Genomic DNA, 26,303 nt, shown 5'->3' on the forward strand with positions numbered 1-26,303 from the left:
CTGGATCTCCTCTCATCATTAGTGTGGCCAAGTTTCCTGTGGTTCCTTAAAGTTTGTTTATAGCCACCAGTTCTGGCTCTCAGAGTTCTGTGCTATAATTCAGCTTTAATTTACTCCTAAATGACTTCTAAGAGCCCAGGAAGCAGTGGAAGTGTTGGTCAATACTGTCTAGCAACATTACCTTCCCTGATTTGGCAGATTCTCTCGTTCAGCACCGGTCAGGTCCCGAGGGTACTGGACGAGAGAGGTTCAACCTGTACCTAAAGATCAAACAGGATGCCCTTTCCCATGCTCACTTTAAATAGCTGCTCACCCTCTCTCCCATATCCGAAAACTCTTGGCCCGATTCTGATTTCACACAGGTTTTATACTGATGTAATTCCATTGACTTTAATTCAATTACTCCTGATTTACACCCTTATAAGTGATATCTGAACCAAGCCATTTTTCTTTATGGTGAAAGTGGAAAATATCCCTTGCAAACTTACTCGTCCCCTTGGAAATCCAAGATAGTTTCTTTTCAGAGAGGGAGCTGAAGTAAGGTTTAATGAGATCCTCAACGGTTACAGCTGCTAAAGCATTGATGCTGGAGGACACTGTGCTACAGATGACAAAATATTAAACATTTTTGAATGGTAGGATCTGAGATTTACCAACATTTAACAGAGATCATGGCAGACACCCTATGTGGCTGTAACTTCTATAGAGGTTGAAATTATTATTACTAATGGAAATAAACTTGAGAAACTGAACTATTGCATTTTGCGATTGCTTAAAATAGTTGTTCTCAGAGGATAATGCATGTTTTAAGAAAAAAGCAATCAGCTAAATGAGTGAAAGGAAAGTTCACATATATAGTGCTATAGAAGGATGTTGTGCAAAAGATGAGTAGTATTTTAAAACCTTTTTTGAATTCATTAATATGTTTAGCATACTCTGGGTGAGGTACATGTAAGCTAATGGATGTACATTGTGTGGCATTTCACTGACTATTTTGGATGCATTCTATAGGCCAAAAATTGATGCCTAAAGCTAGAGATCTAAATCCATATTCAAAGAAGTGGGCTGGTTTTCAAATGCAAGGTACTTGCCATTTCTGAAAATTAGATACTTTTCCAAGTGCCTAAATATGTATTTGGGAGTCTAATTTTGGGCACCTATATCTGCAAATCTTGGCCTAAATCTTAAAAAAGGCATGCTTCTATTGTGGTTGGAACATGATATGCCCTGGTGCAGATCACATGACACAGAAAATATGCAGCTCTGTGCACTCAATGATTAATTATGAGCTCCAGTGAGCATTCAATAGACCTGGAGAAAACCATTTGTTCAAAACACTTAAAACATCAATCCCCTCTCCTGAGAACTGATCGAGCTACTGTTGAGTAAGTACGACCTTCCTAGAGCACATGAAATAGTATCATAGTTCCCTTACAGAGAAACATGCCCCACTGCCTACTCTTTCCCTTCTCTTTTAGATTCTGGTGGTACCATCAGTGGTCAAAGTCAGACAAGATGAACTAATTAACAGAATTCAAGTGCAACACTGGAGATACAATAATAATTTGCATTTCTGCAACCTCTTCCATTGAAGGATCCTAAAGCACTTTGCAAACAGGAATCTATTAAAGTGCAAAAGTATTATTTTATTTTTCCCCAGCTAGTCCAGCATCTGGCCTCTTACAGTGGTACAACCACTGTGCTTCTCAGGACTAGCAACATGCCAATCACCTACAATCCACAGATGGACATTTTTATACATTACTCTACCAAGCAATCAGCTTAATCCCCAAAGTATTGCCTTTTTCATCATGTTGACTTACAAAGCTACATATAAGAGTCAAAAACTTATCCAGCCTCAGCATTATAGCAGTTGCTCTGGGTGTGACTACCATAGCTGAGGTTGTTAATAGTTCCCATTCTAACCTCTGATTTTTTGCATACTCAGGATTTTCCAAAACATTCATATTAAGGGCTAATATTTTCCACAGTTGGTTGCCCCTAAAAAGTATACAGCTTTGCAAAGCTGAAGCAAAACTCTTTTCAGTTGTTTTCAATTATCAGGAGTTGGAGAAAAAACTTATCACCATTTGAAAAAAAATATTCTGACCATTTTCGCAGGATTGACTCAAAATCCTGTATTTCTAAACTGCAAACACTAGTTTGTAAAAAGTCCTTAACAAGCAGAATGGGCTTCTTATGATGTAGGAAGGGACATGGCTTTAAAATACAGTTCTGAAGGTTTGGAAAGGAAGGATGAGCAACAGACCATTCCATTAAACTGCATCTGCATTGTGTCCGTATATGGCTTCAATAATTTACAAATGCAGCTAGTAAAGTGGACAGAATGCAATAGCTTTGAAGCAAGGTGAGGCTTTGTCTACACTTCTAAAATTAAAGCACAGCCATGGCAGCACTTTAAAGTGAACATATGGTTCTCCCAATGCCATGTATAAACTCCATTTACTCTATAGCGCTATAACGTGCTGCGCTCGCAGGGTTGGGTATTTAGTGGAAGCCCCTTTACACTGGTGCTTTACAACTTACTGAGCTCAGGGGGGTGTTTTTCACTCCTGAGTGAGAAAGTTGCAGCGCAGAAAAGTGGCTGTGTAGACTTAGCCGGAATGGAGTTGTCAGTTACAAGCTCTGCTAGGTTTTAGTCTACAACACTGACACTTTAAAGTGCTGTTTTTTGCTCATGATATTTGCTTATAATGCTAAGGCTAAGACTAGCCCTGTCGGTGGAGTTTGTTAGCAGAGGAGACCCAATTGCATCAATACAAGGAAATGTGAAGCTCCACTGGTGAAGTCTGAAAAAGCTTTTAAGCTGCTCCCATCAAACAGCTTCTAATTGTTCCCTGTTTAAAGAACAGCAACATATGCATGCAGGGAAATTCAATGCAAAGGATCTGGGATAATTGCAATTTATGCTCTAATAAGCATGCATAAAAATGGCCACTGAATGCCACTGAGGATGATTATATTACCTTAATGTTCCACTGTAGGCACTAGCCACGAAAAGCCCTGGTACCCCTGGAAAATCTCGTAGAATATCCAATACCAGATATGGCATGAGCTGAAAAAAATGCATAGATTGAGAAATAGTAAAATTAAAATCTCCCCTTCCTGCCTCTTTGTAGTGACTCCCTGCTTCAGTAATCCTAACTCACTGGATGCTATCTGAGGTGCTTCCCCCCGACCTTCCTAGACAGGGGCACATCCTCTGAATGGGGGTTCAGGCCCAAGCCAGAGAAAGCAAAGGCGCAGAGCCTCCATGCAGACCACCCATGTCACTCTGCATCTCTCTTAAGCCATGTGGACCTCAGGGGGAAGAAAGAGCCACAGATTTTGGACCTTTTGGTTGTAGCACAGGGGAGCACCCCCGCCAAAAAAAATTAGTTTCCCACAGAGGGTTGTCATCCTTGGTCTTCCTTGTTCTGTGCATCACTAGGGAATAAGAGGATTTCTGGTTCCTTATTTTATTATCCATGTGTCCTCCTTAATTACAAATAAAATATACTCCCTGGTTTCAAGTGTCCCAAAATGTTGTTCCTTAATGTATCTTTCCTAAGGGACAGATCCTAAGAGCACCCATGACTCTGGAGATATGTGTGCTCAGTCTCACACTTTAGGAACAGCCCCTAAAGGCAGCAATCCTAATTCATCCCCAGCTATTAAACCATCAATATGCTTAGTATCAAACCTGGTCTGGTGCTGACACATGCTTTGCTGTCCATGGGTCACAATCACGGTATATCGAGTACATTGCTAATCCAGAAAACATTGCACAAACAAGAATCGCCCACAGTCCTACAAGATTTATATAGAGAGATCTGCACAAACATGAAAGAAAACAACAACAGTAATGAGTTAGCCATAGTTCTTCTTGGAATCTTGATCAAACAGCATCATACTGAAACGTTGGTAAAGGTAAACAGGTCCTACTGTACCTGCATTTGCTTCCTTGTTGGCAGCCAAAGAAAAGAGAAACCTTGTTAACTGAACACTTCTTAGTCTAGTTACACGCTGTGATCTGACTGGCTACCAGAGCAGTGCAAAGCTCTCAACACCCCTGGAATTGCTGAAAACCATGATTAGCCAGAGAGTAACTCAGGGTATGTCTACACTACCCTCCTAGTTCGAACTAGCGGGGTAATGTAGGCATACCGCACTTGCAAATGAAGCCCGGGATTTGAATTTCCCGGGCTTCATTTGCATAAGCGGGGAGCCGCCATTTTTAAAACCCCGCTGGTTCGAACCCCGTGCAGCGCGGCTACACGGGGCTCGAACTAGGTAGTTCGGACTAGGATTCCTATTCCGAACTACCGGTACACCTGGAATGAGGTGTACCGGTAGTTCGGAATAGGAATCCTAGTCCGAACTACCTAGTTCGAGCCCCGTGTAGCCGCGCTGCACGGGGTTCGAACCAGCGGGGTTTTAAAAATGGCGGCTCCCCGCTTATGGAAATGAAGCCCGGGAAATTCAAATCCCGGGCTTCATTTGCAAGTGCGGTATGCCTACATTACCCCGCTAGTTCGAACTAGGAGGGTAGTGTAGACATACCCTTAGAGACTAGGACTCACACTGTGACCCCCCCTTCCCGACCTGGTGAGCTGTTATTCACACAAGCAGCCACATGGTCAGCCCATGAGATTGTTTATGGGAATAACTGGCACTAGCAATGGATCCACAATATAATCACAGAGGTGCATCCTATAATGGAATCTATCCTGAGGTCATGTAACATCTGTAGTTATTTTGCATGTCTCACTGTGTTTTCTTCATTCATGGGAAGCTAGCAGGAAGGGAGCCACACATTCTCCTGTATGTTCAGGCCTCAAAGGCAGTTTCAGGGATGGGGACTCTTGAGTCAGTCATAATAATATGTACGGGCTCCCCTTATTCAGCAGCGGCATTCCTGCACCTTTGGTCACAAACTCCAGGGCTCATGCACCCATGGGTGGGGGAGGGGAATAGAGGGTGATCAGCACCCACAAGCTAGAGCTTCAGTGCGAAATGTGATGAGTTTTGTGTTGCTAACAGCATGTGCACTTAGGGCAAAGAGTTTGTTTGAAAACAGAGGTACGTGTTTAAGGCTTGCCATTAAGTTAATGCTCATTAGACAATCCAGAAAGATTTCCCAAGCTCTCTAGTTAAAATATAGAAAACAAAGGGTAGGCATAAATGGCCCATTTTCAGAATGTAGAGAAGTAAATACCGGTGTCCCTAGAGGGGGCTTGTACTAGTCTAGGACCCGTGCTGTGCAACATGTTCATAACTGATCTGAAAAAAAGGGGTCAAAAGGGAGGTAGCAAAGTCTGCAGTTGATACAAAATTACTCAAGATAGTTTAGTCCAAAACAGACTGGGATGAATTACAAAGGGATTTCACAAAACTGGCTGTCTTGGCAACAAGAAGATGAAATGCAATGTTAATGCAAGTGGCATAATATAAACCCAACTATACACACAAAACGACGGTGCCTAAATTAGCAGTTACCCATCAAGAAAGAGGGCTTGGAATCATTTGCAGTACTCTGTAAATACTATGTTTCCAGAGTACTGCAAATGCATAAGAATCCTTCTCACTGTACCTCTATCATTTTCCATCTTTGGAAGACCTAAAAATTCTCTCCAGTCATCAATGGGATAAACTCAGCTGAATAATGTAGGTGCCTTTAACGTGCATCAAAATAATACCAGGGAGCCAAGATGTAAATAAGATTTGCTGACAGTTTCATCCAGAAACTTCAGTGAGACATAATATCTTTAAACTATAATGTTAGTGAAGACAACTTGTAGGTGAGTGCAATGATTTTAATGTACTGTAGTTCATGATAATGTAATTATGTAGTTCAGAACAACTGAATCACTATTAAAATAGTAAAGATACAGCAGTGTATAAATATACTGCAAATAGTTTCCCCTCAGCACTGGCAGAGTACAGTACCTCCCTAACCACTCACACCTCTTCAAAACCATCCACCAGCAAAACCAAAAGTCAGTGCCTACATCTTTGGTGTCTTGCACTGTGCAGCTCTGCTGTGCTTATATAGTGTCAGGGTCCGCATGGAGAGGAAATGGGGAAGGACTTTGTAAATGTCCCCTAACAAAGACCACACACCTTTGAAGTCTGCCATGGTACAATACTCTTCTATTGGCATGGAGTCCCTTAGAGCTGTTGCTTCTAGGAGAAAATTAATTGCCCATAGACTATAGGCAGCCCTTCTTAGTGCCTAGTTAATCTTGGAGACTTAATGTACTAAACCTGTGGGCTGTGTCTACACTGGCCTCCCTTTCGGAAAAGGGATGCTAATGTAGCACTTTGGAATAGGCAAATCCGCGGGGGATTTAAATATCCCCTGCGGTATTTGCATTAACATGGCTGCCGCTTTTTTCTGGCTTGGAGATAAGCCGGAGAAAAGCGCCAGTCTAGACGTGATTCTCCGGAAAATAAAGCCTTTTCCGGAGGATCTCTTATTCCTACTTGAAAGGCTTTATTTTCCGGAGAATCACATCTAGACTGGTGCTTTTTTCCGGCTTATCTCCAAGCCGGAAAAAAGCAGCAGCCATGTTAATGCAAATACCACGGGGGATATTTAAATCCCCCGCGGATTTGCCTATTCCAAAGTGCTACATTAGCATCCCTTTTCCGAAAGGGAGGCCAGTGTAGACACAGCCATGGTGTCCAACATGCTAGCCACTAGCCACGTGTGGCTATTTGGCCGGTTGAGTGTGGCTAATTTGCTACAGCAGTAGCCACTATGTTGTATGGCTACTACTTAAGAACTGTTTGGGCACCAATGTAACTGATGCCATCTTCTGCAGAGGGTTAGAGCACAGGCAGCACTAGCCTGCAGCTAAAGACAAAAGGCTCCAGCTTCAAGAATGAATGTAACTTCGGCTACCCTAGGTCTCCATTCAATGTTGGCTATTCAAAATGCTCAAACCTTCCTATCCACTCTGGCTTCCCTCTCTACAGAGATGGAGCTCTTTCAGATGTACCATATCCCACAATGCCCACAGGAGTGTGGTCTTCAATGGGGTGCACTGGTGTAATGTGCATACAGAAGAAGGCTATACAGAATTTAACAAATTTAACAAACTGATACACTTAAATACTGGAGATACCAGTGCACCACTGATGGCCTGGCACAGCTGTAGAGCATCACTGGCACTCAGTGGGCCTCAGGCAATTAAATTGCTACTGGTGGTTGGAATACAATTAATTTTAGAGAAGTACAGAGAAGGAGCCATGTCCTTGAAGACTATGCTCCTGTAGGCGGTGTGGGTTGCAGGAGGGTTAGGCAGAGGCCAATGAACTTTATGAAGCTAGGAACAGTCTAGAGCTAGAAGTACCCAGACACCTCCAGTGATCTAAAGGAGTGCCACCTCCGTGGAGAAAAAAGCTGAAGAAGACAACAAGGCTTGAGCATTTTGGACGCACAAGGTAGCAGAGGTTGCATTAATACTTGAAGCGGGAGCTTTTTTTCTGTAGCTGCAGGCTCGTGTTGTCTGTGCTTTAACCCTCTGCAGGAGATGGAGTTTGTTTAGTATGTTCGTTAAATTAGTACAACTCTCATGGGTAGACATGGCTTCAAATAGCAGGTTTTAGCCTAGGCCATTTCAGTTAAAAATTAAACAAAATTGCTGTTAATTGAGTGAATAATGGCAGAAAAATATGACCATGCCCAGGTAACCTACAACATTTTCAAATCTTGCTTTTAAACCATGGTGCTGGTTGGGGAGAGTTTCAAATGCCAATATTTGATTTTGTCCTGATTAAATATTATTTCAGAGTGACGCCCTCTGACTTAAAATGAATTGTTCTCACTAATTCTGAATGAATAATGCTGGGTGGAATACTTTTCAGCAAAACTGGCATTATGTCTGGAAAGATGATAGAAGGGTTTCTTTTGTAATAAGAATAGAAGATTTCAACACTCAAACCACTATGTGGTGCCTTTGAAGAGCACTTTGAATAAGAGATCTACCTGAGATTTTCCTTGCAGATTTCCAGAAATGCTCCCTAATAAGGGCAAGACTCCCCCATTAATATGGGGAGGTTTCAGGACTCACTCACAGATTCCTGGGAGGCTCAGGCCTTCTACATGGGAACCACTGTATGTTCACAGCAGCTCTGGCCAAGTGACTCCAATGGTGCCACACTCCCAAACTCCTCTGGCCACAATTGAACTGCTTGTAGGATGCCTTTAAAGGATCCCAGTGCAGAGGAGGTGCAAACAAGTAATATAGCTTCCGATGGAAGAGATGCTTTCATACATTTCTCACCTAAGTATTGCTGGCAAATTTGTAAGTTTCCTCTACAGATTTACTTAAGTCCTAACTTCTGACCTTGAAGTAAAGGTGGACCACCATTTTATTTAGAAAAAACTACAGTTCCAAATGCATGGAAAAAAGAACTGATCACCAGTGTCAAGCTGCTTACAGCTTCAGGACTGGTCACTAATGATTCTGAACATGATTCTTCAGCAATTTCATCATTGGACCATCCATTTCAGTGGCTTTATGATCGAATCCTTTACTGTTTATTCTGGTACAACTCCCAGTCACTGATTCAGGTTGAATATAGTACCAAGCCAAGATCTGATGTGAATAGAAGCTTTGCACAAATAACAACCATACAGTTTGGTTTCTAGGTTGCAAATGAACTTAATACAGCTATCTGTACACACGAGGACCAGCATCACAAAACAGATGGGCACAAAACTGAATGGTGCCATAATTTATAAATCCTGGCATTTATTCTTCCACTTTGCTTTTGTTCTTGTTCACAAAGCAGAACGTACAGGTTGTTGCTACCTTTTGTGAGCAAGTTTTATATACATTTAAAGCAGTCGTTTGAAAATATCCCTTTATGAAGAACAGATATGGCTAAAGGCAGGCACTGAGGAGTTACATTTATTGCATGCAGACTTACAGTTTTGCTTGGAACCTGGTTTTGCAGGCAATATATCTCTGCACTTGGGACTGGTTGACCCCATATATACCAGTCCAGGTGAAGGTCCCACCTATGACAATTGTCCAGAAGGTATGCCTTTGCAAAGGATTTGGATTAAAGCTAAATGGAAGAAAAAAAATAACAAACTCAGAATATGGACAAAGATGCAGATGCTGTTTAACATCTTCAAGACTGTTGAAGCTGGTCACATTTTAGCTAAGGATTTATAAACTTACTCCCAGAAATTTAATCTTCCTCCATGGTAGGAATCATTTAGAATGCGTCCGATTCCCCCTTGAACCACCACAGCACGTATAATCACGGATGAAAATCCAGCTACCATGATTCCAACCTGGAAAACATCTGTCCAGACTACTGCCTTTAGGCCACCCTGTGTGAGGAACAGCAGATTCAATGTATAGTAGGAGCATGAAATTAAGATGAAATTCAAATGTATGGGCCAGCTTATCCCCACCTCAGGAAAATGGCATGGGAAGGGCAGAGTGAGGTGATCAGTTTCTTTCAGCCTAACTCTCTTCGGCTCTCAGTGCTATCAAGATGGATTCTGCCTTTTCTATGTGGTTATGTAGAGCCCTGCATACATACAAAATTTGTATCCACATCTATATCCGCAAAATGAGCCGCGGATATCTACATGCACCTCTGAAGATGTGGGTACCCACAGATATACAGTGGATATCCACAGATTTGTAGGGGTCTATGGGAGAGCACAGATCCACAGAGGATGTTTTCCATGTGCAGTCTGGAGCAGGGGAGAAGATGGCCTGACCTTCTGCCTTCATTCAAGTTTAAACTCAATCTTTGTGTGCTACTTTCTAGTGGAAGGTTGTTCTGTATTTTAACTGACCTGTTAAAGGAAGGGGTGAGGGTTTCTATAAAATGAACTGTCAACATACCAGTGTGCAATAGAATGTACAGACAACTCCAGTGGCAACCACTGCACCCCATAAGTCAAATCCTGTGACTGAAAAAGAGAGAAAATGTACAACTGCAAAGACTGTTTATAAAGTAAATCTCTTAACAGCCAACAAGATTTCTGGGGGAAGGGGTGTCTGGTTGTCTGAAAAAAAATAGAACAATTTTAAATGGACAAGTGGAAAATAATGGTAGCACTGAAATTATTTGTGCACTAAAGCCCAGTGACTTTGACAGACAAAGAATAAAACCGACTCATAACCATTATTGTGATAGACTTTACAAACTGCTGAGCAATTAGAAATATTTTTGCATCTAAGGACTAATTTCCCTTTAATTAAAATTTCAACAGCTAAGACTATATGCTAACTTTTTAAGCGCATGAATTATCTCATTGACTTCAACACAAAGGGATTCATGCAGGTAGACACTAAGGGTATGTCCAGACTACATGGCTCTGTTGACAGAGCCATGTAAACTAGTTTACCCGGAATAGGCAAAGAAGTGGGGATTTAAATAATCCCTGCTTCATTAAAATAAACATGGCCACCGCGCTGTGGTAAAATAAATGAAGTACCTTGTAAAATGTAATATAATTAGGATTTTTTCTTTTTACCTTGATTCAGTGCCAAAGCTGGAGCATAAATAACAATTCCAGTGTATAAAATCTAAAATGGATAAAGGACACACTAAGACAAATGAAAAGCAACTTGTTCTATACCTTCTTAAATTAATTTACCTGTAGTATACATAGGGAAATTTATCTATAGATATTCACAGAGTCTATATCACCAGAACTGTGCAGTATTAAGTAATAATTCCTAGAATATTCTGTTCCTAGAATGAACGCTACAATGGTTCTTAAATACACAGGCCCTCTTTGACTTTTCCTGGCTTTTATATCAAATTATTGTATTGTTAAAAAAGTGCCGTAATCCCATACAATGCCAGGCTGCTGAAACTCGTGGAAAGAGAAAAAATGCTGAGGCTGGCAAGTACTTTTTCAAGAAATCTCTTGTTACCTTGATGGCATTCAATATGCAAACATAACTCAGATTAACCAGAACTAGAGCTATGATATTCAGTAATAATTCTGGTTTATTAGGGTTTATAGACACTGTAGGCTGCCTACATTGGAGAGTGACACGCACATAGGGGGTTGTGTGCAGGTCTGATTATCCATCCCTTACCAAAGCTTTTCCCTTATGATTATCATCCAAATGTGACGACGAGTATCGATACTGCCTATAGTTGTTTGATTTATTCCTTTTTAAATCCTGTTTGCCTTTTAATTTGTTGGAGCAAATTCAGACTTGGCCTTAAAGTCACAGATGGTGGGGAGCAAAGGGGCAATTGCCCCAGGGCTCCCAGCCGCCTCTGCCATGACCTCAGCAGTAGCAGCAGACACTGCCCCAGGCCCTTTAAATTGCCTGCGGAGCACATCACTCTGGGCAGCTCTGAGGGCTGACAGGAGGCTAAGGGGTGAGGAACATGGTGCACTCCCAGCAGCGCTGAGAGCTAGCTGCCCCCAGCCCCACTCCTTCCTCAAGCACCCCTACCTTTCCCAAGGACTCGGCAAGTCTGTTGCCGCCCCTCCCCTGCAGGCATCACCCAGAACCTGCACGCTAAACCCAGCAACTGAGATTAGGTCAAAGTATTTCAGCCCATGAGAAACTAGACTGTGATGTATAAAAGGCAGAGACTAAGAGGGACCCAGCTGCATCAGTGAGATCTACCAAGACTCTTGGCAAGTGACCTGCTCCCACATGCTGCAGGGGAAAGTTTTTTTAAAAAAAATCAAGATCACTGCCAACCCCACATCTGACAAGCAAGAGCCAGCCAGCCAAGCACCTGAGAGGGAGAATGCTCAGAGCCACCTCAGAGCCCTGGCCATCCCCACCACAACAAGCAAGGAAAATAAAGCCATGCCCCTGCTCCTTCAACTTGTACCACCATATATCCGGCTTTCCAATGGTTTACTCAGGTGATATTCCTATTGATCTCAGTGGGGACAGCACCTTATCATCATCAGCTGAATGTGCTTTTCCCCCCCACAGAATTCCAAACTGGTGCCATTTTCAAGTGTTTTGCATACTTTGGGCCAAATCTTTGGCCAAGCTAAGGCTGCTTCACACTGTTCCTGTAGCACAAAGCCATAAACGCAGCTAAGCCAGGGCTGTAGAGGATTCACTCTATGTTGGGGAATCTTCTGGTAACCATAGGACTGCCATAGTAACTCCTACATCATCTCCTTTCCACTGTCATCTCTATCAACGCCTCCCTTCCCATGGTGAAAGGGGCCTGGCTAGGGCATCTCTGCACAGACTGGCCCCTTAAAATTGTGGGCATTCATGTTTAATGTATAGGCTGCTCCACATCATGTTAAGAGTCCGACTCAATTCCCAGACTGGTGAAACAAAGTTAGTTTAAAGCCACCTTTCCCCTCCACTCTCTTCCTCAGGTGTGCTGAGTGTATTCCCCTCACAGATAAAGATATAGCTTCATAGAGCTCAAGCTGTGCTGTTTTGTCACCTACACCTGTTTTCTGACCAACCTACACCTAACTTGTAGGCTTCACAAATTGTAGAGTACCTGGCTGACTGTGAGCTCGGCATGATACAGCAAGCTTTTTGAGTGAATCAGCATCCAAAAGTAGGTTTCTAATAAGCAGTGAGGGTTTTCCCATCTGCTTTTTGGCATCCCAGACAAAATGTGTTCTTGTCACATCCATTACCAAATTTTGTATGAATTAAAAGAATCAAGATCTAATTGTTCATCTTCTTCATTATCTTTAGATTGTGTTACTAGAAAAAATGACACACTGATGGCTATAGGACCAATAAAATTATGCCAGAAAAATGGTAAAATACAGTATTCCACTATACTCCTAGTTCTCCCTATATCTCTGATGGGTTTGTATTGCTTTACAGGGAGGGACAAGTATCAGTGCCAAGTAGCAAGCGGCCAGCTAGCATTGTAATGTATGTTTTAGTTCAATGTTCCCTAGATACTCAGGTTACTCAAGAGTCCTCCGGGCAGGGAACAAAGAGCAGCGCGGGAGAGCTTATGTTCTCAAACTCATTATTAGGTAGGATTAAGAATTTCCTTGTCTCTTTCTTTCGTGTTAATTTCTCATATTTCACAATAAGCTTAGCAACCACTTACAGGCAACTACCAGTTACATCACATTAAGTAAAGCAAAAGTTTATTAAAGATCAAAGAACCTGCTTGAGGTTTACTTGCCGTTTGTATAATGAAGAGGATTGTCCCACAAAGACGCAGATATTTATTAAATCGAAGCTCTAAATACTGCAAAAGAGATGAATAAACAACTTTTCTGTAAAAATTTTACATTTAGAGAAATAGTATTAAGAACTCGCCTGAAAGAAAAGATACTACTGTACAGAAGTCACAGTTTTGATATTGACGTGGATGGCTGTTAGCTCTCATGGTCACCCTGAACTTGTTTAATGCAGACATCACAGTCATTTAGTTTAACCTGAGAGAAGCTAAATATTTATCTAGTCAATACAAGATGGAGTACACAGAACAGATTTTGGTCATATGTATATACATATGTAGAAACTTCTACCATAAGTGTCTTAAAGCAGTTTTTAGACAATAGTTGTGCATTATGATTGAACAAAATCCAGAAGTTGTTATGCCTTTAGCTATGATGCTAGCTAATTAGGAGTAAATATAACTTTTTTTTTTATAGTGAGGAAAAAGGAAAAGTTATCTCTGTCTTCTTGGGAAACTGCCAAGATTTTTATTTGCACCTGAACAGCTGCCTGAGATGGACAGAAGGTTTTCAGTTTAACTGAATCATATAAAGCTAGATCTCCTGCTACTGTTGCACCATGAGCAGCACTTGCCTGAAAACATTCACTGTCTGTTAGCATTGTATATAAACCCAGCTTCTAGCATGGTATAGAACAGGGGGAGTCAACAAGCGAACTGCAGATTGCCAGATGCTTTTGAAATAGATACTGTGGCTACGTCTACAAAGTGGAGCTATTTCGGGATACCTGTGGTATCCCAAAATAGCTATTCTGTGACTTTAAACATGCCCATTATTTTGAAATAGATTTCGAAATAACAGGCATGCTATTTTGGCATCCCTGTAACCCTTGTTCCATGTTTGTTAGTCTTTAAGGTGCTGTAAGACTATTCATTGTTTTTTAAGGTTTTCCAAAATACAGAGAATGATGAGCTTTCATAGGCAAAACCCACTTCATCAGATAAAGTCCAATTCATCTGAAGAAGTGGGTTTTGCACACAAAAGCTCGTGATTCCATATATTTTTGTTAGTCTCTAAGAGTATGTCTACACTACCCTCCTATTTCAAAATAGGAGGGTAATGTAGGCATACCGCACTTGCAAATGAAGCCCGGGATTTGAATTTCCCGGGCTTCATTTGCATAAGCCGGGCGCCGCCATTTTTAAATCCCGGCTGGTTCGAACCCCGTGCCGCGCGGCTACACACAGCACGAACTAGGTAGTTCGAACTAGGCTACCTAGTTCGTGCCGCGTGTAGCCGCGCGGCACGGGGTTCGAACCAGCCGGGATTTAAAAATGGCAGTGCCCGGCTTATGCAAATGAAGCCCGGGAAATTCAAATCCCGGGCTTCATTTGCAAGTGCGGTATGCCTACATTACCCTCCTATTTCGAAATAGGAGGGTAGTGTAGACATACCCTAAGTGTGTCATATGACCACTCGTTTTTAAAGTTACAGATGAACATAGCTACCCATCTGAGATTTTTGAACGGACACTGACATTTTTTATTTACAACCTCTGCTTAGTGTTAGTATTGGTATTTTTTTTTTCTGAAATTTGGTTCTTCACTATAACTTGAGCAAGAAATTTTGACTTTGATAAAAATAATTAACTAGATTATAGAATATTAGTAATTAATTAATATCCAGATTTTTCTACAGCATGAACCACAACTTTCTGCCTACAGTGTCAGCTGAGACTCAAGATCCTCAAGTGACAGTTAATCTTGGCTGCATTTGACTTTTTTTGCCCTGAAATTTCATTCCCTTGACTTAAGAGAATCATCCATGTACAGCTGACCAAAGAAACTCTCCATTACCTGTCAATCTGATCAATCAGAGCAGATTCAAATATCTAATTATTTCATAGAGCAGGCATTTGTCTTTGAGTCTTTTCAGTTGTTTAAACATTACTTGAATTTTGAATGGATGCACAGCGAGAGGCAAAGTTTAACTCTGCAATGAACAAAAAGAAGTGTTTGCCCTATGGTTATCTAGTCATACTAGCAGTGCAGGGAATGAATTTAATGGCTGCACTTTCAATAATGCCGCATTTTTATACTGGTCTTTTTCAGAAGTTGGCTTCTAGGTAAAATTAAGGGCCCAAACTTACATGGTGCAAAGTTAGCTTGAGACAGTTAGATCTGTACTGGAGAATTTCCCCTATGTGGGAGAGAATGTAATGGAAGCTGTTCTTCCACCTCCTCCGCAGGACTTCATTGCTTGATGTAAGACTAGGCAAGAGGTGGGAAGAGTGAGGGGGCAATTTCATTAAGGCTCCCAGTTCCTCATGGAGACTTGTTCCCGCAGGGAGGAACTTTATTCCAGAGGCCTTTGTTAAAATTGCCCCATGTGCAGCTTCACCTCATTTGGCTGGAGTGCAGTGGAAATCAAGCCCCAATTTTCTAAAGCCATATTCTGGCACTTGGGTAGAAGTGGCCTGAATGTCACATTTGCTGAGAACTTGCAGATCTCATTTTGTAAGTACTGTGGAAAATCCAGCCCCTGCTATTTAGAGCCCTGATCCAGAGACATATTTATCTTTAAGAACAAGAGGAAGGCCCAGTGAAATCAACAGGACTGCTCATATGCTTGACTTTAAGACTATTGCCACTGCCCCCTCATGATTTATGAAATTGGCATATTAATATGCATAACTCAAAGATGATTTATGCAAAATGCATTATGTAGCATTGATTTTTAAGTTACAATCTGCTGAATCTGTATATCCTCTTTTTGTGTACGTATCGTTCTTATATGTGAAGTTAGAAATATAAAGTGTAGATATAATGTGCTAATGAGGGCCATTAGTGATATTTTAGGAATAAATGTGACCATGCCAACTGGTACTGGAGTCCATCTTGAATCTTATATTTTTCCATGGGGATAGGGAGCCTGAACAAAGGGTTCCCGCCTTGGGGGAAAATCTATTCAAGGAAAACAATCAGGTCTTTGTCTTTAGCTGGCCTTTGAACTGCCTGGCCCACCCTAATAGGATACACATGAAGAAACCTGAAAGTAAAGAACTCGGGAAAAAGCTGTAGACCCAGGCCACAGTAAAGATCAACTTCAGACCTTCAAGCATTTTCACAACTGGTTAGAGTAAGAATTTGCATGTAAGAAGGTTCTGAGTATATTAGTATTATTTTAACTTAGTAACGTACTTTCATCTGTTTTCACTTGCAATCATTTAAATCCTACTTTTGTTTATTATCAAGCCTACTGTAAATAACTGTTTACCAGGGGGAAGCAACCACTGTGCATATCTCTTTCATTGATAATGGGAGTGGTAACCCTAACTCTGTGCATTGGCTGGGGGAGACCAGAGTTTCTGGCCCAGCAGGACAGGGTGGTGGGGTGCCCCAGAGGGCAGGAAGGTGAGTATCAATGGCTTGATCAGCACAGGGGTGTAAACCCCAAGGAGATTTCTGTGATTCGCCCCACCACACACATGATATGCTCAATCAGGCTATAGGAATTTCAGTTGAGACACTCAGAATTGGGAACTTGGCTTCTATTTTAACGGGCTTCTCTGTGTGTTTGAATATTTAGTCCAAGTCATCAACCAATCTGTACATAAATAAATCCACAGCTTGACTTCAAAATCTTAAAGGGTGACAATCTCGAGGACAAATCCAGAAGGCTGGTGACCATATTTTCTGAACCAAAATTAGGGACACAGCCACACCCCCTGACCCCAGCTAGCCATGCCCCCTGACCCCAGCTAGCCAAGCCCCCTGACCCCAGCTAGCCATGCCCCCTGACCCCAGCTAGCCATGCCCCCTGCCACAAGAAGTCCCACCCCTGGAGGTAGTACTCCTGGGGTCAAGATGGACACATGACCAAAAGTAACGGTGTCGTGTGACCCCTCTAAGAACTCCTCCCACCGTCCTCTAACAATAGGGGACAGTTTGGTCCCAACAGGCCCCCCCCATGCAACTATCTTGCAATTGCATTAACCCAATTTGCATTGCGTTAACTCTGGGGGAAGGCTGAGGACAGTGTTCCTTCTAAGATTTTCTTCCCATGAGCAGAGTGTGTTTTGTCTTATGCACCAGTATTGAATTCATGTGCACTTGTTTGAATGTGTGCCACTGTGGTAACCAAGTTATTAATAAATATCTTACAAACTTCTCCCTTTTCCCTCTGCTGCCATGTCTCCTACCCTCCCCTTGCCCCAACTGCTCCCCTGGTGCCTGCTGCCCCCCTCCCCTCACCTCTGCTGTCCTGGCTCCTGCCTTTCTCACTCCCCTCAGCCCTTTGGGGACCTACCCCCCTCCCCTGAACCAGCTCGTCTCTTCCCCGTGTCCACTCTCTTCTAGCCCCACTCTGATCATCTGTAGCTACCCCTCTCCATCCCCTCTCCTAACATCTCCCTCTACCCACCTGCCCTGCCTCTGTTCTCTGGTGTCCACCCCACCCCCCATGTGTCTGCCCTTCTGATTCACACTACAATCCCCAGGCACCTGCACCTTCCCTTATCCCTGCACCTTCCTGGTGCCTCCCCCTTTCCTTACTGCCCCTGCCCTCCTTGCCCTCTTTCTTCCTGGTGCCCTCACCACCCTCTGCCCAAGTTCTCCTCACGTCCTCTGTGTCCTCACACATGTCTTGCCCCATCCCCTGCCTTCCTTATGCCCACCCTCCTTTCAACCCCTCTTCTCTTGGCACCCACTCCTCCCCTCTCCTTTTCCTCCCTCTTGTCCCCATTGTCCCTCCCCTCTCTTCTCCCAGCATCACCCTGTCCTCTCCCACTCCCATCCGCACTGATACCTCCCCTCCTTCCTCCTGCCCTTTTCCTCACTGTCTCCTCTTGGCCCCCTGGCATTTGTCTCTCCTCCCCCCTGCCCTTTGGTGTCTTCCCCTTTCTTCTCCTGCCCTGCTCTTCCTCCCCTCAGCACAAGCCTCTTCCTCTCAGCTTTCCCTGCCCCTTCCCTCACTTTCTGCATTCCAGTTTGGCGGGCTGGAGCCCATGGTCTGGACCCAGCCGCTTGCCAGGACTGGAGCGGAGGCTCCCGTGGTGCTATTTTTAGTGCCACAGTCTGGGTCCTCGTGGGTGGCCCCGGCTCCAGCTGGAGTCAAGTGGCAACTGCATGAGGCTGCCCAGGCTGAAACATGCCTCACGCGGCTGCTGCTTGACTCTAATTGGAGCCAGGGCTGCTTGTGAGGATCTGGACTGCGGCATTAAAATTAGCTCCTCAAGATCTTCTGCTCCTGTCCCGGCACTTGCCGAATCCAAGTGCACCCCGCCCCGCAATGCCCCAGCCGGGCTCCTGCCTGGGTTCCAATGCAGCCTGAAGGAGAAGGAGGCAGGGCCGCCTGACCAGGACCCTGCGTGGCAGAGGCAATCCCATGGGAGAGAGTAAGCAAGGAGGAGAGAGGGGGGATTCACAGCACTGGAAGCTGGTCCAACTACCCTACACAACCTGCTGGGTGGGCGGAGGCTGCTGCACCATGCCAGTGACCCCCTCAAGTAGTGAAATGTCCAGCCGGGCTTTCCGGGACATTTCACTACTTGATGGGGCACTAGGACAGAGCATTTGCATTCAGGACAGTCCCATAAAAATCGGGACGTATAGTCAGTGTAAATCTAGTACAAAGTCCTCTATTGCTATCCAAAATACTGAATCTGCCTTACTGTAGCATGAGTGCTGCAAACTGTGATGCTTGGGGCTCCCTCCCTTCAGGGGGGTGAGCCAGTGCAGGTACTCCAGCCATTGGGTGGTGGAGTGCCAAGGCTCGCTGTGACCCATACCCCCCCAAACTGTGGCACCAGTGTGCCCTGCTGTGCAGAGAGGAGGAGCACCTCTAAGCCTCATGAGCTGGACCTGTGTTAGCCACGGGTTGCAGCCAGCCCCTGGGTGCTGTCTGGCAAGTGGAGGCCGTGGCTCTTTGAACAGCAGTGCAGGCAATCTCTAACTCTATGCTATATCTACATTCACTTTTAGGCTACACTCCAGTTGCTTCCAGTGGCTAGGAACTGCAGCCAGTGGAAGCACGGGCAGCCCGTGCATATAGGCAAACTAGGCAGCTGCCTAGGGCGCCAAGTTGCATGGGGCGCCAAATTCCAAATCCTGCCCCTTCCATTTCCCCTTCCCTTTCCGGTGCCTTACCTGGAGCATGGCTTCCCTGCAGCCAGGAGGGGGGTAAGTCCTGGGAGAGGCAGCGCATGGAGGGGAGGGGGTCGGCCCCAGGGGAGGAGGAACACGGGCAGGGGGTGTCCGCCCTAGGGGAGGAGGAATGCGGGGGGGGGGGGGTTTCCCCTGTGCCACGGAGGGGAGGTCGGCCCCGGGGAAGGAGGAACGCGGGAGGGTTTCCCCTGAGCCACAGGAGCGGGGGTCGGCCGTAGAGGGGGTCCCCTGTACCATGGGGTGGGGTCGGCCCCAGGGGAGGAGGAATGCAGGAGGGTTTCCCCTGTGCCGTGGAGGGGGGGGGGGAGGGGGGGTGGGGAGGGGGGAGGGTCAGCCCCAGGGGAGGAGGAATGCAGGGGTTTCCCCTATGCGGGGGGATGGGGGGTTGCCCCGGGAGAGGCGCATGCTGGCTACTCTCTGGGGGGGTGGGATCTTGGGAGGAGGTGGGTGCAGGGGACTTTTACCCCAACTGACACCCTGTTCCCTCTCCCCGGCCACCAGCCCCCAAACTCCATCCCTAGGCCCCTACCTCCCAGCCCCCAGAACTCCAACTCCATCCCCAGCCCCCTGGCCCGCGGCCCCCAGCCACATAACTCCATTCCCAGCCCCCCCTCCCCAGCACAGAACCCAAACCCTCAGTCGATATCTGCCCTTGGGGTTGGGGGGGAAGGGGACGCCGATTGCATGGTTCGCCTAGGGCGCCAGTTGCTGGCAGCTAGTCTCGGGCCGCCCCCGAGTGGAAGCATGGGGGTGGGAGGGGCAGTTGCCTGCAAGCGCATAGTTACGTGGAGCCACCTGAGCCCCAGCCCGATCTGCGCTAGGTAATTGCCCCCATCCCCCGTCCCCTCCTCCTGCCCAGAACATGCACCCTCAGCCCGCTCACTCATCCCCAGCCTTCCCACAGAATCTACTCCCCTCCCGCACAAGCCAGGTGGACCTCACGCTGACTGCACTCCCCCTGCTCGCTGCTTCACCCCCCCCCCCCCGCTCCGCCGCCCAGCTGGCCCGTGCACCGATCGCACTCCCCCAGCCCCGGCACCTTAGCTGAACGAGGAGACGGGGCCCTCCCTGCCTTCCCCTCCCCCCGCTGCTTTCTTGCTTTCCAGGGCTCCCCCAGGACACGCCTGCCCCAGCTCCTATTGGCTGGATTTCCAGCAGCAGGGAAAGGCTTCAGGAGCGTCCCTCAGGCTCCTTATCCCCCGTCCGAGGCGAGGGGCGGGGGGGGGGGGTTAGCAGCGCGCAGCAGCTTTCTGCGGGGCTTTTAAGAGCTGCGAGGGCATCGGGAGAGCACATTAAAAATCGGGAGTGTGGCAGGAAAATGACAGCATACGGTCAGCACGTCCACTGAGACAGGAGCCGTAGGGGCATGGGAGGGACCTGCTATTGGCTCTGTAGGGGGCAATATCCCGGGAAGGGACGGGTTAGTAGCGGCAAGGCCACGTGGGGCAGCGCGCGCGGGAGACACAGGGTGGATGGGGGGGAGGGTACAGAGAGGCTGCTGACTGGGGTTAGGGGGCCCCCAAAGGGAGGAGAGGGGGCAGCCCCACTTACCTCGTAGGTGCTGGTGATGCCCAGGCGGTAGAAGACAGGCAGGAAGACCTCGGCGCTGATCACCACCACCAGGAGGTAGGTGATGGCGAAGATGCAGAAAATGGCCCCAAAGCGGTAGATCTCCGCCGGGGTGCCCAGCACGGTGACCGCCGACATGAAGCTGGCGGTGAGGGACAGCGCCACAGGCAGGGCGCTCATGCTGCGGCCGCCCATCAGGAAGTCCTTGGAGGTCTGCTGGCCACCGCCCGCGAAGGCGTAGTACACGCCGATGACCGCGGAGATCAGCAGCATGGCACCGAACACCACGTAGTCCCACACGGAGAAGTGCCCGATGGCCATGGTCCAGCCGCACGGGAGCTCGCAGTGGTGTTGGGGAGGGTTAGCTTTGGGAGTCGAGGGGGGTCGCTACACTGGGCTACGGCCACCAGCCAGAGAGCCCAGCTCTCCACACTCAGTGCAGGACTTTGCCCCACACACCCCGTGCCTGGCTCTGCGCCCCTACTCTCAGTGCGCCCCAGACCAGCTCTGCGCACCTTATACTTAGCTCTGTGAGCCCCACACTTTTTGCTCTCCTGCACTGTTGAGTGCCACAGATCCCGCTGAGAGCTCAGTCCCAGGAAATCTTCTTTGCTCCCCTTCTCTGTTCTGGTCCCTCGGCGCATGTGGCACGGCTTTTGCTGGGAATACCAAGAGCAGTGACTAAATAAAGTCCCGGGTGAGTGGTTGACGGGAACCAGCTCAGCAGAGGAGCAGGAGGTTCATGGCCAAGATCCACCCACCTGCTCCCAGGCAGGGAGATTAGCTGTTAAATGTCTCAACTCTTGCACCAGGATTATTAGGGCTGGTCTTTATCAAGTGGGAGGGAGCTGTTAGACAGTGCTAGCCCTATCCTGGTGGCACAATGTCACTCATTTCAACACACTTATCCCTCCCATCCTTATGATTAAGAAGCTTGTTGGTGGGTGGAAATTAGTTTGCCCTTAAAACACTCATTCACCTTCCTCTCAACACTTCCCAGGACTTATTCCCAGGACTTATTCCCCGCCCCTGCCAGACACCCAAAAGGCCTGGTGAAATTCTGCCTGGCTACTTGTATGGTATAGTATGGTATGGACTGATACAGAGATCGGTGGTTTTCAATCTCTGGTCCCCTGACCCGTGGGGGTCCTCAAACTATGTCTAAGATTTCCAAAGGGGTTTGCACCTCCATTTGAAATTTGCTAGGAGTCTGCAAATGAAAAAAAAAAAAGTAGAAAACATGTTCTAGCATGTACCTATTACCTATAAGCCTGTATTTTAAAAATACTACTGCATAGGTGTTGTCTCCCAACAGCAAGGGAAACTCCTTCATAGCCAGAATCCCATTTAATACACCTCCTCTGTAAAGACCTTTCCCTCTTCTACCCCCCCCCCCCCCCCGCACTCTGGTAACCTCATGATCAACACTACCACTAGGGATGTGAAGGAGTAGTAGAGTAGTCAACTACTCGATAAGCAGGAGTTTATCGGGTAGCACTAGCCACTACTCAATCACTCTCTGCCCCCTCCCCCCACCCACACTCTTAAAGGGACAGAGAGGAGCCGGTGTGCAAAGATGCCGGCTCATTCTCTGGTTCCCCGACAGCTTTCAGACAACCCTTCCCCTGCCACTCTGCATTTTTAAGTGGCAGCTGCAGGTCCGCTTCTCTATTTCAGCACAGGAGTCCCACCCTCCAATCCCTCCCCCTGCTGCCACTCTGCATGTTTAAAGGGACGTAGCTACGTCCCTCTAAAATTGCAGAGTGGCAGCGGGGGGGCTCTTGTGCTGAGACAGAGAAGCAGGACCGGACGGCTGCTGCTGCTGCTGCTACATCTCTTAAAACATGCAGAGTCTGTCCATCTCCACAGCTGCTCCCCCCAGTCACCCCCCCCCCCCCCATGGCCTCCAAACCCTGCCAGTTCTCCAGTGGAGAAGAAAGAATGGCGGATAGAAAGATGCCGAGATAGAGCAGAGGACCCACACTCCACCTGATGGCCTGAAGCGCAGGTAGGAGGGAGCCTGCCTGCCACCCGTCCCTGACCACCAGGCCAGAGCTCTTGACCCAGTTGACCGAGGAGGAGAAGGCCGCCGAGTAGACGGCATGGCAGGCCTCCACCCATACCAGGTCACCCGGGTCCTGGACCACGAGGAGCACGTCATCGGCGTACACGACAGGACCAGCCGCAGCTCTGGCTCTTGGAGCACCAACCCCATCAACCTCCAATGAAGGAGACAGAGGAAGGGCTTAATCACTAGAGCGTACAGCTGGCCTAACAGTGGACACCCCTGACATACTCCCCGCTCAAAGCTGACTGGCTTGGTCAGGGCCCAGTTGAGCCTGACCAGATGCTCTGCAAAGGTGTACAGTACCCGGAGAAAACCCACACAATGGAGCCCAAAGCCAAAGGCCCGCAGAATGCCCAGGAGATACCTGTGGTCCACCCTGTCAAACGTCTTCTCCTGGTCCAGGGACAGGAGGGTGAATGACAGACCATCCCTACACCTGAGCTCCAAGAGATCCTGGATCAGATACAGATTATCAAAGATGCTGTGGCCCGGGATGGTATAGGTCTGGTCGGGGTGAACCATGTCCGCCAGCATGGACCGCTGTTGCAGCAAGATGGCTTTTGCTATACTTTGTAGTCTGTGCTGAGGAACGAGACGAGATGCCAATTTCAAAGGTCGCACAGGTCCCCCTTCTTTGGCAGCAAGGAGAGCACAACTCCCCTACATGACAGAGGGAGGACTCCGCTCTCCAAGGACTTGGCCCAAACGGTGATGAGGTCTGGGTCAAGGACGTCCCAAAACATGCGGTAGAACTCCACAGTCAGCCCGTCCATGCCTGGGGTTTTGTTGGTGGGCATGAGACGGAGGGATTCTGAGAACTCGGTCAGAGTGAGAGGCAGCTCCAGCCAGTCCTGGTTGCCCACGCTGACCGTCAGGAGTTTGGTCCAGAGCACCCTGCAGGCGTCGGTGTCGGTTGGATCCAGGAAGAATAAACTGGCGTAGAAGGCCCTGACTCTTCCACGCATCTCCTCCAGATCCATGAGGGGGTGCCATCCTCTGCCAGTAGGCAGGTACCGTGATTTTTGGCCCCTCACTTTTTCTCCAGGTATAGAAGACGCAGGAGCTGTGATCCATCTCCCAAAGGAGACAGATGCGATATTGAACAAAGGCATCCCAGGCCTGGTGGTCTTTGAGGGTCTGGAGCTCCTCCCGCTTCTCCCAGTACGCTTCGCAGAGGGGTGGATCCTCTGGGTTGGATGCCAGGTGCTGCTAAAGCTTCAAAACCTCCCGTTACAGCTGCTCTATCGCTGTATCCCTCCACCAGCTGGTGCCCTGGGAGTAATCTTGGCAAAAGAGCTGGGCGCACACCTTCCTTACATCCCACCATCGCCACACCGAGGGAAAGGCGGGCCGCTGCCCCCGCCAGGCCAACCAGAACTCCCGGAAGGACGCCACGAAGCCCACGTCCTCCAGCAAACTACTTTTAAAGTGCCAGTAGTCCAGCCCCAGCCTCTCTGCACTCAGTGAGGCTTTCATGGCCACCAAATGATGGTCCATAAATGGGGCTGGCTAGACTCTGGAGGAGTGGGCCCATGCTAGGTGGAAATGTGATAAATAGATCCGGTTCAACCGGGAGTGAAGCTTGCAATGGGGGCAAGGGACAGTCCTCCAGGTCTGGGCCACCGGGCTGCAGCACCTCCCGAATAGGGTCAGGGACCGAGGGAACGGAGGTGGGGAGGGGGCCCACAACAACACTGGGCTTGGATGTCTGGGAGGAGCTTTTGTCCAAAGCCATGGCGTCAGTTACAATAATCTCAGTTGCGGGGCTCCCCGCAGGGAGGGAGGATGACCGCTGCACCTCAAGGATGGAGGGGGCATCCACAAGCCCGGGACGCAGTTGCTCGGCACTGGCTGTCACCCCTAAGGGCTCGGTGGACTCAGATGAGGCATCTATGATGGCCGGGCCGTCGAGCAATATTAGGGGCGATCCGAGGGTGAGAGCAGAGTTGGCTGCCTGGAGTATGGGGAAGGTAGGAGGAGAAAGGGGTGGTGCAACTGAGTCGCGGCCCAGACCGAGGCCCGTTGGCAAGGGGTCATCCTCCCTCTGGGCAAGCGGGTTCAGACCCAGGGCCTCGATCTCCTCAAAGATGGAGCTGAAGTCCATCCCCAGGGCCCAGAGTCCTCCCCGCCAGCCAGCGAGGAAGCAATTGCCGGTGCCAACGAGATGGTAATGGGGCCAGAGGAGCACTATCTGAAGCCTCCTCGGGGATAGGCTCCATGAGGGGGACAGCGCCTCCCCCCCCGCCCGCTGCCATGGCCTCCTGCTGACGCTCATCGGGGGCAGTGTCGGCAGCGGTGGCCCACCTTAGTATTTTGCGGGGGCTTTCCCGCCCTTCTCATCAGAGGGGTGAGATTGAGCCCATGGACCGCGGGCTCTGTGCTTCCCCTGAATGAGCATCCAGCCCTCTGAGGTGGAGGTGAAGGGCTGGTCAGCAGGGACAGGGCCTGGGGGGTGCTAGTGGTTCTTGGGGGGGGAGTGGGTCTGGAAGGCAGGGGAGGAACAACGGGGGGCAGGGAAACTTCCCTCTGGGGTGATCCCTCTCCCTCACCCGGCAGCAACCACACCACCCCCTCCTCCATGGGCCCTGCCAAATCCGGTTGGATGGAGATGGGACCTGCCTGCTCACTAGGGCATGCTGGATGGGGTGTCCCCGACACCCAACCAGAGCCATTGCCAGTGGGAGGAGGGGTAGCTGCAGAGGCTGGACTACCAGGGGGTCGACAGTGTTGGAGCCGGCATTCTCCTGGGCCCCTGGGGACTTGGATGTCTCCTCAATCCTGGCCAGGAGGCAGTCCCTCCAGACATGCCCCAACACCCTGCAGAGGAAGCACTGGGTCTTCCCTGAGGAGTAGTGAACCCAGTACAGGATCCCCTGATAGGGCACCCAGAAGGACCTCTCCAGTGCCTCCCTGCCACGTGCTGCCAGTGGCATTTGCAGCTGTACTTGCTGGCAGAAGGACAGGACGTGGCACAGGACGGGGTCCTTGCAGCCCAATAGAAGAGGGCTGATGGTGGAAATCGGTTTCCCCAGGGTGGAGAGGGCAGGCAACAGGGCAGCATTAGGAAGGAAGGGTGGGACGGAGATAAGGACCATCCGTACACCCGGGTCTTCTAGTGGCTCGAGGGGCAAGTGCACACCCTCCACCACCAGGCCCCTCTACACCACCTCTAGGGCGGCAGCCTCCGAGGCAGGAAGAAACAGCAGGGGAAGAAGGGGTCGTGACAGGCATCAGGGCCGCAGTGGGCAGGGCAGTCTCAGCCATGGGGGTTTTGGCCTTCCAGGCCGGGCCTTTACCCTTTTTCTACCCCTGGCCCTTTTTACTGGCTGAAGTGGAGGCTCCTCCCAAATCGGGGGGAGCGTCG

At 48.1% G+C, this 26,303-nt stretch overlaps 1 protein-coding gene across 2 annotated transcripts in view; it reads right to left on the minus strand.

Moving 5' to 3' along the window:
* Positions 1-21,769, minus strand: part of SLC5A8 (solute carrier family 5 member 8) — a 44,124-nt gene extending 22,355 nt beyond the window's left edge. Inside the window, exons 1-9 of one of the 2 annotated variants that reach the window (XM_006125861.5) lie at positions 20,854-21,769; positions 13,141-13,206; positions 10,514-10,565; positions 9,879-9,946; positions 9,198-9,352; positions 8,941-9,081; positions 3,704-3,833; positions 2,988-3,076; positions 489-601 (exon numbers count right to left, since the gene is read on the minus strand). In XM_006125861.5, the coding sequence (XP_006125923.2) occupies positions 489-601; positions 2,988-3,076; positions 3,704-3,833; positions 8,941-9,081; positions 9,198-9,352; positions 9,879-9,946; positions 10,514-10,565; positions 13,141-13,206; positions 20,854-21,192 (1,153 nt within the window). In that variant the 5' untranslated portion in view covers positions 21,193-21,769. Of the gene's footprint in view, positions 1-488; positions 602-2,987; positions 3,077-3,703; positions 3,834-8,940; positions 9,082-9,197; positions 9,353-9,878; positions 9,947-10,513; positions 10,566-13,140; positions 13,207-19,284; positions 19,592-20,853 lie in introns of those variants that run through there. The other variant, XM_006125862.5, reaches the window with a different exon arrangement.
* Between the last annotated feature and the right edge of the window lie 4,534 nt (positions 21,770-26,303).

Source organism: Pelodiscus sinensis, chromosome 1, assembly GCF_052426305.1.
Source record: "Pelodiscus sinensis isolate ZL-2025 chromosome 1, ASM5242630v1, whole genome shotgun sequence".
Lineage (NCBI taxonomy): Eukaryota > Metazoa > Chordata > Testudines > Trionychidae > Pelodiscus > Pelodiscus sinensis.